Below are 18,907 nucleotides of genomic sequence, written 5' to 3' on the forward strand. Positions count from 1 at the left end.
TGTACGTATGAGGGTTCTTCATCCTGTGTTTGCCCATCTAGCATAGAGGTGGTTTATAACAATCAGCAAATCATGACAAAGAGAATGGAAGGTTTGTGTTTAAAATGCTACCTCTCATATACATTTGCCCCCTCATTTACGTCATTTTCATCTAACTATTAAGGCCAGTGTTCTGTCTGTCTTTGTTGCAGTGATTAGTTTTAATTAAAATAAGTCACAAATTAAACACTGTAATGTAAAAAAAAAAAGGTGGAATTGAAAGGGGAGGAGGATTACTGAACATACTTGGGGCTTCTAATTTTGATGTGGAATACTGGGACACCCATGTGACCTGAAGTTTGCTCAGGCCATAAAATTTACCCTATTATGTCCCAAATAAGGTACAATAATTTTTTGGGAATACTTTCCCTACTTATCCTGTTAATTTGTGTTCATCAAAGTCCAAATAATGGAAAAATGAGCACTGTGAAATGAAGATTTTAGGAGAAAAGAGGGGACTGTAATTGTAAAAATCAGAACACGTGGGCACTCTACACACAATGCAACAGGCACTGCTATCTGCTACCTACTATTGGGTGTACCATAAAAAGCAGACATAACACAGGACATGTCTTATCTTATCTGTGTCACCTATTTGGACACTTTTTACCACATTGTCCATTTTGAGAAGAGAAATGGAAGAGTCTGCATATGTTTAAAATTAGAATGCAGCAAGACACAGCACAACAGCTACTGGCTGGATAGAACCAATGGAAGCAGACAGGGGTGGTAATATTGATATTACATTTTTAGACTAAGTCAGCCATTGTATTCATTCTTTGTCACTAGTATTATTCGGTTATGGCTACTTATTACCCTGTTCTTCTGGTACTAACAGCATGAGACTGTGCTAGCCAATATGTAATGTGCAGAATGAGCGGGGACTTGTGTATAATATAAACTCTTATGTCATTGAAATCATGCCGATACCAGGATTTGCCAATCAGCACTGCACATAGTGAACATCAATGACAAGTGTAAGGTGATTACAGCTGAATTCTACAGAAAATATACCATGGCACGTCTCAGCTGATATGTAGATTAGTGATGGACTGCATTGTGGAATGTAAGATCTTTAAAGCATGAAGATCCCCTGTAAAAATAAAGATGCTATTGGAGAACAAACACCCTTACAACATCCCAATTTTTCCAAATTATGTCTTACACCACCTATATTGAAATCTATGCTTGTATAAATGGAGAAAATACCTCATGGAAAATATACTCTACAGTGCAGTGTAAAGTACAAGCTGAATGTAGCAATGGTTTATGGGATTTTCATTATAACCTTCCACTCTTTTATATCCAGAATGAACAACTTGAACAGAGCTCTTTCCTTGCACCTTTCACCCCTGCTTCCACATCTCGTAAAACAGGGATAATTGCATGACAATATGTCTTGTATTTGACATACTTCCATTGACTTGAATGTATATTTTTTTTAAAAATGACAAGTAAATCATTCTACATTTTCCATTTGGTGTAGTTGTCACCATGATCAATTATGCAAATATACCTAATATCATGCATATATACCATATATGATTTTCTACAACTAGTCAGAGACTGCCACATAGAACATGGCTTTACGGATATAAACATACAGCCCATTGGACATCCCGATTTGCATGACTTGCGTACACATCCTACAATGCAGAGGCCATACTGGTCACCAGTATACCATGCTGAGCCCATTCCAGTGACCAGTATACAAAACTGCAGACGATATATAAAATAAATGCATTTTAATGGGCAATATACAAAGCAGGATATTATAGCGGCAACTGTGCAAACAAAGCTCACTATGCTGACTACTATATTATAAAGCAGTGAGCCATTCCAGTGGCTAAAATACAGACCCCGTTCTGCAAATATACACCTTAACTACTGAGGAACCAGTTTTCAGCACCCAAAAAATAACTGGCAGACATGAAGATCAGAAAGCTGCTATGAAGTGAGAATGACCTGGGTCACGTTTATTTAGGAATCAGGTAGCCTATTCACCTGGAGAGCATATTTACTAATGCAAATTACACAGGGAACATGCACCATAGTCAAACAGAGATTCTTCAGAAAACAGTTAATTTTATCAGCACAGAACATTCCTTTCTTCTTGGTAATTACACAAATCTCATTGAAACATAACATTTCCATCTTGAATATTATCGTTGTGTTCTACACATACAATCACATATATAATTAAGCATAATCCCTTGGACATCTACAAAGTTGATACAGAGACAAGTACATATGTTTTCACACATCTTCTCTCATTTGTCATTTTACAACACTTTGTAAGTCATGTACAAAAAAAAATCCCTTTAATTAATAGTGAAGGTCTGGCCATCAAGACCATCTCCCACATAAGGTTTATTTTCCTGTAAAGGACCATTTCACTGTAAACATTTGGTTCTTTGATAACAACATAATCTTTCTTGCATATATGAGAAGAACAATGAATATGAAAGATCCTACTCTTGTTAAAGATGTACTACCACCTAGTAAAAGATGGTACTGCAGAGCTCCACCTCTCTTGTACTCTCCCATTACTCTTATAGCCCCCAACCAAAAGTCAAGGGGAGGGAGGGGGTTTGAGCAGGACAACCAATCACAAGCCACCATTTAAAGGTGGTTAACTTAATTGTTTTGTCTGTTCTATAATGGGTAAAACGACTGTTTGCAGTAGCCCAGTGGCTACAGAGAGTGGGAGCCCCTGCGCTACTAAATTTTGCCAGGTGGTAGTGCTGATTTAAAATGTTCAATTAGAAAGAGAAATGGTGTACACTATGTAGGATAAGTTATGTCCATACAACAAACACATGAACTTCAACAACATGGAAGTTTGGAAATTATTTTGACAATTCATACACATTCCCTCAGTGACGAGGCTGCAATTACCCTTGTCAAAATGGAGATGACTACAGTAGATAGTGGAACTCGTAATCTATCATCATAAACTGTTTATGGAGAACAAATCTCACTGATCCTCCACAGTGTCAGGGCTCATATTCACAGGTGTTGATATTATACAGTCAGTTTTAAATCCTGATAAATGCACTTTACTGTTGATAGTCTAAAACAGGGTTGTCCAACCCGCGGCCCGCGGGCCACATGCGGCCCAGCACGCCTGTAAATGTGGCCCAGAAGGAGTTTTGGTTGTGGCAAGGGGGCAGCACTGTTAATGGGAAAAAAAAATCCTGCAAAAAAAAGAAAAGAAAATACTTACCTTGCGGTCACGCGGTCACGTCAGCTGGTACTCTGGCTCCCTCCCTTGTATCCTCCTCCGTAAGGTGCTCGCAGTGAATGTCGGGCGTGATCTCATCACGCCCAAAATCCATTGCAGAGCGCAGCACAGAGGAGTCACCCGCGCGAGAAGAACAATCAGTAGCACAGAATTGGAGAAAAGAAGAGAAGAGGACAGGAGAAAAAGCCGATTAAAAGGTAAGTTAAGGTGGATTTTTTTTATTATTTCAAGGGACGCTGACCAGTGAATAAAAGTCACCTGGTCCTGGAGCATCATGGACCTTATCTCCCTGCTACATACTTCTACTTGTAATACTAATGGGGCATTATATATTATTCTCTTTGGCCCATTATAAGTTGTTATCCCTTAACTAACATAGTGATGTAGTTAGCAAAACAGGTCACAATTTGGGGTCACAGTGATGTATATGTCAGGTACCGCAGGTCTGGTCAGGGCACCCTGATATACAATGCCTGGTTTAAATGCACTTTATTGATATTGCATCGAAACAATACAAAAAGTGATTATAATATAATAACTAGAGAGGATTTTTTTGGGCGATTGAAAGGTAAGTATAGGGGGATTTGAAAAAAAAGTGATATATATATATATATATATATATATATATATATATATATATATATGTATGTATATATATCACTTTTTTTCTCATATATATATATGTTAACTATGTTTTCAATGGTTTTTTGGATGATCAGCTATCGTTATTGTTAGTGTATCTTATGTGCGGCCCAAACCAACTCGTCGTCTTCCAATGTGGCCCAGGGAAGCTAAAAGGTTGGACACCCCTGGTCTAAAAGATAATCTAAGCAAGTTGACTTGTACACACACTTTCTGACAAGCATTCACGTTGCTTTGTGTAACAATTTTAACATTGCATGCAGCATTCCTGAGCAATATGCATGATAAAATATAAAAGGGTCCTATGGGAGTACTCATTTAGTACATACACTATGCTGCAGGGAGGCTTTCAGAATACACTTTGAACGCCCTGTTAAAATCTTTTAAAATTCCTGTTAAAAAAATTTCAATGCCTGTGTGTATGAGCACAAATGGTTAAAAACATGTATTCTCCAATGTTATGCACTGTGAATTATATTGATATTGTGTATTGTGAATACACTTTTCTCCACATTTGATTTAATATTAAAGAACTCAACATATTCCTTGTGGTAACTGTCACTTTGAAAAGAAAACATGTCATTCCAGATAGTATTTAGAGCTCCTTGACTATCATCATCTGATACATCATCAAACCCAACTGTCCATGACTTAAAAAACAATTCTTGATATTGTCATTTGTCCTTTGGCCCAAGTCATGGATGCTTTCTGGAGCAAAAAATAGCAAGTTGACAGCATTTATGGAGGTGCAAAATTTTGCACCAACCAATGTAAGAAGTTATGGGTGGAAGAGTGTGCATCATTTTATAGAGTAGTGGAAACACAAAATTTTGCTTGACAGAGTGGGACTATTAGAATGAGATAAAGGAGTGTAAATTTAATAATCGATTGTTTTAAAAATGTCAATGTATTTTGTCTTTTGTTTGGTTATTCATCAAGATACGACCAGTATTTTTGAAATGTGATTATGTTCAAATCTGAAAACATCCTTGTCGTTTCATATTAAATCAAACCATAATCTTTGGTAAGGGGACAACCTTTTAGACATTAAGGAAATGAGTGACTAAAATTTGTAACGTTCATAGGCTTGGTGGATCCAAACTTGCTTTCATCTTAGCCAGGCAGGAGTGGCAAAAAAACAGTCCTTTATTTCTTTAAACCAAATTGGAGAGGTTAGAGGTGAACTTGGATTCACCAAACTGGCAAATGTTTAGGGCTATAATAAATTAGACCCCTTTACATGAGCTCAAATCACTTCATTAGTGACCCAAACAGGTGTCAGGCTGACTGAAAAGTGAAATAATTCAATGTTAGTGAGAGAAAAAAGAGCAACTTAGCATGAAGGGGACTAATGACCATAATGGGAAAAAAGTAAGTGATTTTTTTTTTTTTTATATATTTTGTTCTGGGAACTGAACTTATATGGAAAATATAAAAGGAAAAAGAAGGAAACAAAGACATGACACCAACCTGGGAATAAAAGAGGAAGGCAAAGAAAATAGGCAAATGAAAGGGTAAAGAGAGAAGAATGTAAGGATGTTAGTAGGAAGGTAAAAGTAGATAGAAACGTGAAGGCAATGAGAGTATGGTGCATGATAAAGGGGAATGAAAATAAGAAAATGGAAAAAATAAAAGAGAGGACAGAGAAAAAAGCAGAGCAAGAAAGAAGAAAAACGACATAAATAGCTTTACATCATCATAGGGCAGAGATATTACAAGTGGGGGATTTAGGGGTAAATAGTATAAGGAAAAAGAAGGTAAAGAGGAATAAGGGAAGGAGGAGAGAATAGAAAGGAGGAGAGGGGGAGGGCGGTGTGATGGAGCGAAGTGATGGAGGGATGCAGCGGTAGCTAGAGCCGCCGTCACCCCTCGGGAGGAGGCTGAGGGTCGGGGCTCTGGGCTCATGTGAAAGGTTGTGTGAGCGGAGGATGCACGGAATGCCCGCGGCTTTGACCATCCGGACATCTCGGGGCCGCTGCCCGGAACATGGCGCCCACCAAGCCCGGCTTTCAGCAGGACCCTTCCCGCAGAGAACGGTAAGAAAGGCCGTGGATCGGGAAGGCCTGAGTATCTGCGGATAGTACATAGACTACTGTATGCATGGAAAGGATACAGTGTGTATCTGACACATGACGTGTACTCTGCCCGCATCACATAGACATACTGAGCACATGCACAGCGTTACCTGTATAATACATGGGGCACAGAGATAACAAGTTTATTTTACAATGTGTAGACAACTATATATTAAACTAAAAATAATAATTTATTGTGAATGTTATATACAGGGCTTCTATAACCTGTTTATGTTTAACCCTCACAGTGCTGGTGTCATGTGACAGATAAAATGTGCTACTTGTAAGATTAAACAGCATGTGTCAGCGTGTCAGGCATTATGCCCCTGTCTCTACTTTATTTACATTTAGTAACACGATGCCACAAGGCTGCTACCTTAGCTGGCTGTAAGAAAATTTAATTTATATTAAAAATTATATACATTTGATAATGTTTGTGTATTTTTCTTCTAATTGGCCTCTGTTAAGGTTAAGGCTCTCTGAATAATTAAACTTTATTCTAGATTCTATTCTCCTATACTTGCTGCTTGCTTACTGCTTCCTTGCTTGCAATACTGCATCATTTTCCAGTGAAGATAACAGTCATTGTTTATGATCATTTTTGTTGTTGTTCTTCTTCTAAAGACTACATTGGATAAAAGGTTACTTTGTGCTCACAAAAAGTCAATGGCGTATGACACAGAAAAACAGTAGTTTTACATTGGCGATTTTTGAATGTCATTGTTGACCAATTTTTCTGTTGCTGAAAATCTCTATTCTATATATTGAGCTTTTTTTTCAGGCTATATTGAGGTTTGACATGCAGAGAAAAAACAGTTACAATACACAGTTTAACGGCAACAAATGCACTCTGTATGCCAGGTAATTACCTGGTAACATTAATGTTATTAGACATATGTTTTCCAGTGGCATTTTATTTGCTAGGCTAAATCGCTGTTTGCAGCAGAGGAAAATCGCTGGTGTGACATCCTACAATAACGTTTAATGGGAATGTGTTTGCAGCTATTTTCTGCTGTGAATTTTACTAGCATAAAAAGTCGCCAGTGGTACACTACTCTAATAAAAGTAAACTTTCTGCCCTGCATTGCTTAATATTTATAGATTCTTTTCTTGCTTTTTGGCCATGTCTTTATATCACCAGACACAGTTGTTTAACTTAATGATCTAAAACATAGCTGAAAAGGTAGCAAGAAAATCCAGTATATTCATTAAAAGTTCCAGAAGGGCAGCTATATGCCAACATATTAAAGGGTATTTGTTAATTATATGGACTCCACTCTATCAGAGCTGCCCGGACATTCTAACCGCAACATTCTCTAGGATTGGCATGGCACTGGGGACAGGGGACAGGTTTAGTGGGCATGAGCTCTCTGTGTTATGTTTTATTTATTTATTTTTTAAAATAACATACATTATTGCAGAGAATGTAAATTATAACTTCACTAGAATTACAAAACTGAAAACTGTATTCAAATCCGCTACTTAACGGACATCATATTTTATTGACTGCACTCAGCTAGGCCGCGGGAGATTTGAATACAGCTGTCAGGTCAGCGATTCTTTCAGTGTTATAATTGACTATGTGCACTGTATATCTGCTGTCTGTGACAGCTTGGCACCGGAATCAGTCAGTGACAGCCGGGATCGGGTTTAGTGGGGCTGGGGATTGTGAGCTAAACAGTGTAAAGTCAACCATGGCAGCGGGATTGGGTGTAGTAGTGCTGACAAAGTGGAGCCCGTATAATTAACAATGTCCGATTACAGTAAAAAAACAACAACACTTTAACAGTAATTTATTGACCAAGATGAACAGTACATCAGTACATATTTCTAAACACAAATCTTTCTTTTTTTTATTGTGGAATAATTTCAATTAGCTAGAAAACATTATTTGTTTGATAATTATTTTAGTACATGAATAGAGAATTAAAAAGTTGTTGTCAACTCTTTAATTATAATTGATAGCTTTAAATCAACACTAAACTTGCTCAATATACAGATTACTTTATATTACGTATCTACAATTTTATATCTGAAAGTTTCAGGAGCCTAACAGATCTCAAGATATTTCAGATAGGGCATTAGTCAAGGGAGAGACATTGTTCACTATACAAAAATGAGTATTTTCAATAAGCATATTGAAGGACAGTGTAGGTCATCTTTCTGAGGTGGAATGGGCTAATAGCAGAGAGTGATATCTTGTAGTATGGTAGGTAACACTGTTAAACATATTAACTAATTTTATGGAGAATGAGGATATTTCTCCCTGCATGTCTTTGAGATATATAAAGACACACACCTTAAACCAGCGAGGGGCAACTGGAACACTTCAGTGGCCGCTGGGTGTGGCCCTCTAAACTTCAAAAGGGCTGCACATCACCCTTAATCTCAGTAATAAAATCAATACATTTAATCACAGAAAACAACACCTATCTGTAATAACATATCAGCAGATATTTCCAACGTGTTACAAGCTATAACAAACAAATATGAAAACAATGCATGAAGGAGCTGGGGGCCACAGGTGAAGGCTCAGAGGGTCACACGTTGCCCATCACTGCCTTAAATCCTAGGGTTCATTTATATAAGGGAATCTTTGGTTAGATGCAGTTTATTACAGCATATGTAATGGCTCAATTTATATTTAATATCATATATTTATACAGTGCCTCAATATTATGCAGTGCTGTACAGAGAATATTTATATTAACAAGCAGGTCTGTGGACCTTGGAAGGAGGCCCATGTAAGAATGAGGAGAGCGTGCAGGATACGGTTGCAATCAAACCCATGTTGTAAGCTCCGTGAGACAATGCTAGCCAGTGTGCTACCAGATTTATATATGAATTATACATAACTACAATATCAAACACCCAGTGCCAATATCACTAGCCGTGATATTAGGAAAATGACGCTGCGGGGGGAGGTACACGTATTCTATTTACCCTTACAAACTGGTGTAAACTGGGTGGAGAGAGCCACTAGAAATTGTATCTAATCGCTGATAAATGCCAGGTAGATGATTCTTTTATATAAATGACTCAGTGAAAGCTTTTAAGATATTTTTCTATCTTTTAAAGTGGTGTTATCATTAAAATGCTGATGCGTAGGAGCTCAGAGAGGTAAATGTGCCAATACTGTCAACACATAAATATCTTGTTGCCTATGAGACAAACATATGTAATTGTAGCGTGTTGCGTGCAATCAATACATAGAGGCAAAAGTCTGTTATGCTGGTGGTCATCGTTACAAATGAACTCAATATGACTTTTTGTGTCTGAAGACAAGGATTTTACAATTTTCAGCTGTCAGTGGTATTAAATTTTGCATATTACACAAACGGTAGGTAGAGGTGCGAGGCAGATGAGCGGCAGCCGGACATCGCGGCCATTTAAATCTACCCTTTAATGTGAAATTTGTGACATATTTTAACAATGCTACTGAGACATTTGTTTTAACTTGTAGAGTAAGTATATGTTCTGTCCTTTGACATTTCTTACTTCCTGGAGCTCCATGGTTGGGCAGTGGGTTGAACAGTTTCATTCATAAAACAAAAGTGGGAAAGTGCTTTCGCTTTGTGAATAATGTTTTCAGATGAAGCCTATAACCATGTCTTGCATCGGTTTTATTGAAAGCTATAGACTTTGATCCTTGGTATTCCCCAACACATTCCAATATTTATTTTTTATTGCACTTGCTACTTCCAACTGTATGAGAAGATATTTTTTTCTATGAATCCAGCTCTCAGTTTGTAAATGTATTGTCCAGTTATCTTTCATTTAGTAATAATGAATGAGTTACTATAGTTGATTATAGGGACTTGTGTTTGTAGCTTATATTTGATACACTGTAACCATTTTTAGAATTAAAACCACAAAGCAATTTACATAAATGTCTATTTCATGTGTGTGAATGCTGCAGAGTTAGGACAGCCTCAAGAGACTTAGGGGCCAATTCAATCCTGCGTGATGTGCAGCTGCAAAGTTCGGCAGTACCCTGCAGTACTGATTTATCTGCGCACCTCTTTGAAGTGCGAGGAAAAATCCACAATGCCCCCACTACCGTTCTGGAGGCACTCTGCGGCACATCAAGCTGAATTGCATTGGCCCCATAGAGTACACTAGAGGTGCTCAGACCCAGTCCTCAAGAGCTACCAACAGGTCATGTTTTCAGGATTTCTGGTTGTAGAAGCAGGTTGGACAATTACTGACCCAGAAAAAATAGATTAACTCTCCTGTGCATGATTGAAGAAATTCTGAAAACATGAACTGTTGGTACTCTCGAGGAGTGAGTACCGGGCACTTCTGGAGTACAGTGTAACTGCCCAGAAACTATCAAGTCATTAAATTAAACTGAACCGTAACATTTTTGCACATGATGCACTGTTTAGTATTACTGTGTTGGTTTTCTGCAGGTGTTAAATGTAAAGCATGATGGGGTATTTGCTCCATTCTCAATCACTTACAACAAAAGACACATCTTAGAGCCCTTAGACAATTGCTAATAGGGTGCTTACTGGACAAGCTCAAATGGTACAATGGAGATTTCACTTGTGCTATCTGTTACTTAGGAAATTGCAAGCTCAGAGTGATGCAAAATAAATAAAATCTTTTCTGTTAAGCAGATATTTAAAAATGTTATGTCCTTGAGTTTGGGCTGGTCATAAGTTTGATCTTACTTAAAGGTAGTTTATCTGGAAGTGAAGGGCACACCTGAAGTGTTTTGGATAATATTTGGTATTGTGGTTTGGTGTGACCTTTTCAGGTTGAGTGTGGGCTGCATCCATCTCTGCGCATAGGCATTGTTATATTTTTATTCAGATATTTAAAAATGTCTGCTATTAGCAAACTAACAGGATAGGCAGCATGGTTGACATCTTTAGTGAAGAGCTAACACAGAGTTATGAGTATGTGATTTAGTTAAATATTCTACAGGCTTTTATTAATTGATGTCTAATTACAGGTTTACTACAATTTGATACTGAGTAATGTTTGGTATCACAGCACCTGTATCTGTGCATTGACTATTTTCTAAATTCATAGGTTAGTGTTCTTTCTCTTTCTCTCAGGTTAGTGTTCTTCTCCCTCTCTCAGGTTAGTGTTCTTTCTCTTTCTCTCAGGTTAGTGTTCTTCTCCCTCTCTCAGGTTAGTGTTCTTTCTCCCTCTCTCAGGTTAGTGTCCCCCCCCCCTCAGGTTAGTGCCTCTCCCTCTCAGGTTAGTGTTCTTCCCCCATATCTCAGGTTAGTGTTCTTTCCCCCTAACTCAGGTTAGTGTTCTTTCCCCCTAACTCAGGTTAGTGCCCCCCCATCAGGTTAGTGTTCTGTCCCCCTCTCTCATGTTAGCATGTTAGTGTTCTTTCTCCCTCTCTCAGGTTACTGTTCTTTTTCCCTCTCTCAGGTTAGTGTTCTTTCTCCCTCTTCAAGGTTAGTGTTCTTTCTCCCTCTCTCAGGTTAGTGTTCTTTCCCCCTCACTCAGGTTAGTGTTCTTTCCCCCTCACTCAGGTTAGTGTTCTTTCCCCATCTCTCGGGTTAGTGTTCTTTCCCCCTCACTCAGGTTAGTGTTCTTTCCCCCTAACTCAGGTTAGTGTTCTTTCCCCCTCTCTCAGGGTAGTGTTCTTTCTCCCTCTCTCATGTTAGTGTTCTTCTCCCTCTCTCAGGTTAGTGTTCTTTCTCCCTCTCTCAGGTTAGTGCTTTTTCTCCATTTCTCGGGTTATTGTTCTTTCCTCCTCTCTTAGGTTATTGTTCTTTCCCCCTCTCTCAGGTTAGTGTTCTTTCCCCCTCTCTCAGGTTAGTGTTCTTTCCCCCTCTCTCAGGTTAGTGTTCTTTCTCCCTCTCTCAGGTTAGTGTTCTTTCCCCATCTCTCGGGTTAGTGTTCTTTCCCCATCTCTCGGGTTAGTGTTCTTTCCCCCTCACTCAGGTTAGTGTTCTTTCCCCCTAACTCAGGTTAATGTTCTTTTCCCCTCTCTCAGTGTAGTGTTCTTTCTCCCTCTCTCATGTTAGTGTTCTTTCCCCCTCTCTCATGTTAGTGTTCTTTCCCCCTCTCTCAGGTTAGTGTTCTTTCTCCCTCTCTCAGGTTAGTACTTTTTCTCCCTTTCTCAGGTTATTGTTCTTTCCTCCTCTCTTAGGTTATTGTTCTTTCCCCCTCTCTCAGGTTAGTGTTCTTTCTCCCTCTCTCAGGTTAGTGTTCTTTCTCCCGCTCTCAGTTTAGTGTTCTTTCCCCCTCTCTCAGGTTAGTGTTCTTTCTCCCTCTCTCGGGTTAGTGTTCTTTCCCCCTCACTCAGGTTAGTGTTCTTTCCCCCTAACGCAGGTTAATGTTCTTTTCCCCTCTCTCAGTGTAGTGTTCTTTCTCCCTCTCTCATGTTAGTGTTCTTTCCCCCTCTCTCAGGTTAGTGTTCTTTCTCCCTCTCTCAGGTTAGTACTTTTTCTCCCTTTCTCAGGTTATTGTTCTTTCCTCCTCTCTTAGGTTATTGTTCTTTCCCCCTCTCTCAGGTTAGTGTTCTTTCTCCCTCTCTCAGGTTAGTGTTCTTTCTCCCGCTCTCAGTTTAGTGTTCTTTCCCCCTCTCTCAGGTTAGTGTTCTTTCTCCCTCTCTCAGGTTAGTGTTCTTTCCCCCTCTCTCAGGTTAGTGTTCTTTCTCCATTTCTCAGGTTAGTGTTCTTTCCCCCTCTCTCAGGTTAGTGTTCTTTCTCTCTCTCTCAGGTTAGTGCCCCCCCTCTCAGGTTAGTGTTCTTTCTCCCTCTCTCAGGTTAGTGTTCTTTCTCCTTCTCTAAGGTTAGTGTTCTTTCCACATTAACAGAGATGAGACCACTCTAATCCATTAAAGTTGCGTCCTCCATTCAATGAAATCACAGGTGGAATCAGCCAATAAAGCTACAGTGATTTAATTTAGTGAAGCCACAGAGGGGTATCAGATGAACAGTAGAAACTTATATTTGTAAAACAGTAACAATTCTGTGAGGGGATAGTGAATCTGATGCAGTTAGGTTCATTTGCTTCACTTAGTGTTCATAGCAGATCAGCAGGAGATGGTCTGGTGGGCCGCCATTTGGACCATGCATGCCGGCTCGAGTATACAAACTGGAACTGGAAGCCTGGACTTGGGCTTCCAGTTGCAGATTCTGCAAAGAAACTATTAAAGTTAAGAAATAAAAGGAAAAAATAGAAAAATGTTTTTAAACAAGTTATTTAAAAAACCCTAGAAAAATGCTTAATTTTAATGAACCATTTTTCTACGGGCACCCCAAGTTAACACCATCCTGAGATGACATTACCAGTCAGAGTACACCTCCAGGTATGCTGCGTGACCTCTATGTACTGTGCAGAGGAAGTCACGTGATGTGGAAGTCAGCTGGGCTGATAAGATTGGGAGCAGCTGGCTGGGGGGCTGCAGGTAAAGGCTTGTGGTTGCCCACCACTGGTCTAGCTACACATGAACTTTGTTTCATTTGTTTTTATGTGCTGTTTTTAAGTGCAAGAGACAAACGAACAAGAAAAAAACTCAAATGTGCCAAAAACAGAAGCAGAGAATTGTATAATGTAAAACAAAAGTAAAGTGAAAAAAGCATGCTGTTAAGGCTAGTTTATCAATTCCTTATAGGAACTCAATTCCTATAAAGCATTTTTTTACACATATAAAATGCCATTCCTTTCCACTTTGTTTGCACAGTTTTACAGGCCACTTTTCCTAAGACGGCTTAGCTTCTAGCTGGGTATCTCTGCTAATGTGTTTTCAACAATACTTGTTTGTTATACACTTTTATTTTCAAAGAAAAGTTGATAGTTGTGTATAGCTCACTGTATCACTGGCACTGCCAAAGTCAACAAGCAAGGGGTTTCCAGAGCAAAAATACTAAGTTCGGTTATACAGATGGCTGCATTTCTTACTACATATAATATGCTATTTATCGATATAGAAAGTGCTTACAGATCAGTTAAGAGTACTTTCAAAGCATGTTTGCTTCTAGTTTACTTATTAATTGCTGTCATAACGCTATTATCACCATGACATTGTGGTGTCTTTATTTTTCTCTTATTGTTTGTAATGCAGTAGCTATGATTGATTAATAAGGCTACAAAATGTTCCACATTGCACTGTAAACTGGTGACTGTGAAGATACAAAAGTGGGTTCCCATGCTGAGAAAGCATTGAGAGATCCACTGTATAATATCAGGAGACGGCAGTGCAGAGATGCTGGGAAGGAGACGAACATGTTGGAAGATGTGTTTGTCAAAAACATGGGAATATTTTGAAGGAAAACATCTGGGCCGTTAATTATTTTGGCATGAAGATATTTTTACAAATATACATTTAAATATAACATGACTAGGTAATGTTAGATCTGGAATATAGGAAAAGAAAGTGTTTATATAAGGTGATCTTTCAGACTTGGGGATGTCTTGCTGTGACTGTGCTTGTTCAGTACAGACTGATGAAACAGAAGACAAAATACCCATACAAGAGACTTGTAGAGCTGTTACTAATGCTCACCACTCCTGTAGAGTTAGTTGGCTAAATTTGCAATTTCTGTCCCACACTTAAGGGGCGTGATTATCAAAATGTCCCGGATCACAGCGGTAAGTGATTAGATAAGCAATCTAACTAGCTACGACGGCTGCCCTGGAGTGGTAAGAGTTAATTTACCACCTCGCTGGGCCAGTCTCTGCAGATGTGTGCATGCGTGAGCCAACTTGGTCATCAGTTTCAATTATTGAAAAAGAAAAAAGAGTTTAAAAATAGATCACATTTATTTTAAAAATGAAATAAAAATCAAAACAGGTATAATTTTTATTCAAAGTTATAAAAGCAGCTATTATCTCTCACTGTAATTTTTATTTATGCATTGGGCGAAGCAAATATAAGCCCTATTGTCAGAAATAGTGCTGGTCATACTTTCCTAAGCATGGCCCTATATTAGATATAGATCTTTTTTATAGAGCTATATACAAATACTAAGCAAAATGTTTTATTGATTATTACTGATAGCATTTATTTATAAAGTGCCCACATATTACACTGTGCTGAATGTTGAAGGGATCACAATACAAATAAATTGCGTACAATTACATGAAACAGAAGGTAAAGATGACCCTGTCCAAATAAGGTTCCAACCTAAGAGGTGTAGGAAACAACTGATAATTAACAATTGAAACTGATGGTAGGAAAAGTGAGTGTTGCTACTGTGATATATATACTCCAAATATCTGGTGGCTATACATTGCTGCGCCCCGAATATCTGGTGGCTATACATTGCTGCGTCCCAAATATCTGGTGGCTATACATTGATGCCCCGAATATCTGGTGACTATACATTGCTGCGCCCCGAATATCTGGTGGCTATACATTGCTGCACCCCAAATATCTGGTGGCTATACATTGCTGCGCCCCAAATATCTGGTGGCTATACATTGCTGCGCCCCGAATATCTGGTGGCTATACATTGCTGCGCCCCAAATATCTGGTGGCTATACATTGCTGCGCCCCGAATATCTGGTGGCTATACATTGCTGTGCCCCGAATATCTGGTGGCTATACATTGCTGCGCCCCAAATATCTGGTGGCTATACATTGCTGCGCCCCGAATATCTGGTGGCTATACATTGCTGTGCCCCGAATATCTGGTGGCTATACATTGCTGCGCCCCAAATATCTGGTGGCTATACATTGCTGCGCCCCAAATATCTGGTAGCGGTGTAATGTAGACTGCCAAATCTCTGGTGGCTGTAGACCAAACTCTGCATCTATTTTGTCTACCTTGTATGTCCCGATTTTATGTATGTCCTGTTTTTCCCACTGTCCAGTGCCACGGAGCACTGTTTTCGCCTTACAAAACAATAATAATAATATTAATCTCTGGTGGCTATTCAATGTAGATCGCCCTCCTAAATCTCTGGTGGCTATGCAATGCACCCCCCTGAAATGCATATCCTCAAAACTCTGGTGATAATACAAAACAGACCCCAGATAATTATCACTCATATCTAAGATTCTGCTTGGCTCCCTCTTTTCTACTTTTCTATGAGAAGCACCTAAAAGTCGTCATGACCACTAGACCACTCACTTCTGAGTGGTGAATGCTGCCATTCAGTGTGCCGGGAGCTGCGTAGTGGTTATAACTGGTACATCTACTGCTTTAGCATACCTCCCAAAGTTACAGGATTTGTAATTATGACAGAGTGCGAACAAAAGTATTGTGGACACATCTCCCTACATTTAGTGGCGAGCACAATATAAATAAATGTTGATGATGAGTACACCTGCCAGTGGTGCCATGTAGTAGGACATTCCAGCCATCAGGGCAAAGGGAGGGCGCTAAATCAAAACCGTTCAGTGTACCTGTCACCTGCACACAGTGGAGGTTTCCTTATTATTTGTTGAACAAAGCCTATCACTTTATTAGCAATCGGTTACATTAATGAAGTGTGAGCAATGGAGCACAAAGTGAGGCATGAGGCACAAACATTTCCATATTCACAAAGGCTCTACTATGTCATGTTTCCTAGTGAATGCATAGGCTAAGTATTGGTCCAGTATACAAAAAGGCTTCTTGCACTATGTGTATACAACATACGTATGTGATACATTTCTTCATACATGAAAATTGCTGTAAAAATCATTAAAATTTTATCACAGTTTTGTGAGGAATTTATATGGGTTGAAGCATTTTACAGGAAGATTTGATTAGTTTTTCATGAAGATTTTTATGAGTATATGAACTCCGTAGCTACTTTATTATTTGGCTGCACTTTTGTAGCATTGGGTAATCATCATCATCATCATCATCATTTATATATATAGCGCCACTAATTCCGCAGCGCTGTACAGAGAACTCATTCACATCAGTCCCTGCCCCACTGGAGTTTACAGTCTAATGCCCTAATATAGACACACTCACAGACAGACAGACAGACAGACAGACAGAGAGGGGAACAGACAGACAGAGACTAGGGTCAATTTTGATAGCAGCCAATTAACCTACCAGTATGTTTTTGGAGTGTGGGAGGAAACCGGAGCACCTGGAGGAAACCCACGCAAACACAGGGAGAACATACAAACTCCACACAGATAAGGCCATGGTTGGAAATAGAACTCATGACCCCAGTGATGTGAGGCAGAAGTGCTAACCACTAGGCCACTGTGCTGCCACAGTAATAGCCTCTTTGCCTGTGTGTGGAATCAACCATGTGCTGGAAACATTCCTTAGAGATTCTGCTCCATGTTGACATAGTAACATCATGTAGTTGCTGCAGATTTGTCGGCTACACTAGATCCCGAGACTGTGGTGGCCATTGGTGTACACTGAACTCATTGTCATGAAGCCTCACTTCCCTAGTCATACATGACATGAGTGAGACCCGATGTGGTCTTCTGCTTAACAAGGTGTATGTAATCTCCCACAAAATTAGATGTTTTTTGCTTTGCGCACCTTTCTCTGTTTTGCTTGGAAATCCAAGGAGATCAGCAGTTTCTGAGACACTCCAATCACCCCATCTGGCACCAGCAGTCATTCCATGGTCAAAGTCACTTAGATCGTATCCCCCCCATTCTACTGTTTGGTCTGAACATGTCTGCATACTTGTATGCATTGAGTTGCTAATACATGATTGTCTGATTAGATATTTGTATTAATGAGCAGGTGTACCTATTAAAGTGGCCACTGAGTGTATATGCAGTGTATCTGCAGCAAAAATACTGAATGCTAAGTTCAATGTTGGATCAGTATCAATGATTTTTATGTGTTTTATTTATTATCAAGATCCAGAACTGCATGAAAAATGCGTCTGTATGAATGAGCCCTTATACAGTATTTATTTGGTGAAAGCTTTTGAACACAAAACAAATGGGAATGGAATAAGATGCATGACTAGGCTGGCACCCTGCAGCCCAAGAGACAAACTCAAATAAACTTACCAGAAATTAGACATTCATGATTGTTGTGCTAACCCAGATGACAGTAATAATCTGTTACATAGAATATGCACACTGCAGGCCTTCCCTGATCACTTAGATTATAATCGTTTTGCGGGAAGATTGGTTAAATGTCTATTGGTGAAATGTCAATAGTCAACATTTATATTGTTTAACCATGTACATGTGTAGCATATATATATATATATATATATATATATATATATATATATATATATATATTATACTGAGTCACAAGTAAATACATCCATACATATTTATATCGGGATAGAAATCTTTAAGATAGAATTAATTTTCTGGGAAAGCTTTTCGTCCCCGCACCGCAGCGCTCTCTTTATCACCTGTCGCCATTTGGTGTCGGCAGAAAGTAAATCAAAGTGTTGCAATTTGTTATTCTGCTGCACTTGAGGAGCTGAAGCTAAATAACACACGGCCTGAAAATTCTGATTGAAGTTGTAGGAGGGGGATCTTTTAATTTAATGCCCTTTAATCGCGCTGCCTGCTCGGCTTCTGGCATTTTAAAGGTTGTAGCTAAGGATAATTTTTTTTTTTTAACCCTTTATGTTCAAAATGTAATACACTGGTTTCAGGTGAACTCATCCGCTGCTTCTACTGATGTGGGTGGTGAACAGCTTACTTTTATTTGATCATTTGTTGATAAAGCACAGCAGGTGTTTATATAGGATTGTGCTTATGGATCAGAACGGGCACACGCATAGTAATCATACCTTAGAAGATGGTGACCATGGAATAGACCATTGTGATACTGCCTGGTTTGCAGAAAGATTGGCAGCAATGTTAGTTGCTGTAGAGAAAACACAATAGTTTGGAACGGTCTATCTACAATTGCTTTCTTATTACTGTTCACAAAGCTACAGTGGCAGGGCTGACCTTTTTTGTAAAACTGCAATGCTATCTTTTACTACCCCTCTTGGCATCACCACCCAAATTCAGCTGTAATTATTTTCTGCATGCAAAATCACATTC

The 18,907-nt window shown here is 39.1% G+C and overlaps 1 protein-coding gene across 6 annotated transcripts in view; it reads left to right on the forward strand.

The window, feature by feature from the left end:
• NPAS3 (neuronal PAS domain protein 3) overlaps positions 1-18,907 on the forward strand; it is a 344,422-nt gene that overhangs the window by 8,956 nt on the left and 316,559 nt on the right. For 2 of the 6 annotated variants that reach the window (XM_075192991.1, XM_075192994.1), the window contains exon 1: positions 5,733-5,961. The exons of the other annotated variants lie outside the window; for them this stretch is intronic. In XM_075192991.1, the coding sequence (XP_075049092.1) occupies positions 5,912-5,961 (50 nt within the window). In that variant the 5' untranslated portion in view covers positions 5,733-5,911. Of the gene's footprint in view, positions 1-5,732; positions 5,962-18,907 lie in introns of those variants that run through there. 6 annotated transcript variants of the gene reach the window in all.

Source organism: Mixophyes fleayi, chromosome 12 (genome assembly GCF_038048845.1).
Source record: "Mixophyes fleayi isolate aMixFle1 chromosome 12, aMixFle1.hap1, whole genome shotgun sequence".
Classification (NCBI taxonomy): Eukaryota; Metazoa; Chordata; class Amphibia; order Anura; family Limnodynastidae; genus Mixophyes; species Mixophyes fleayi.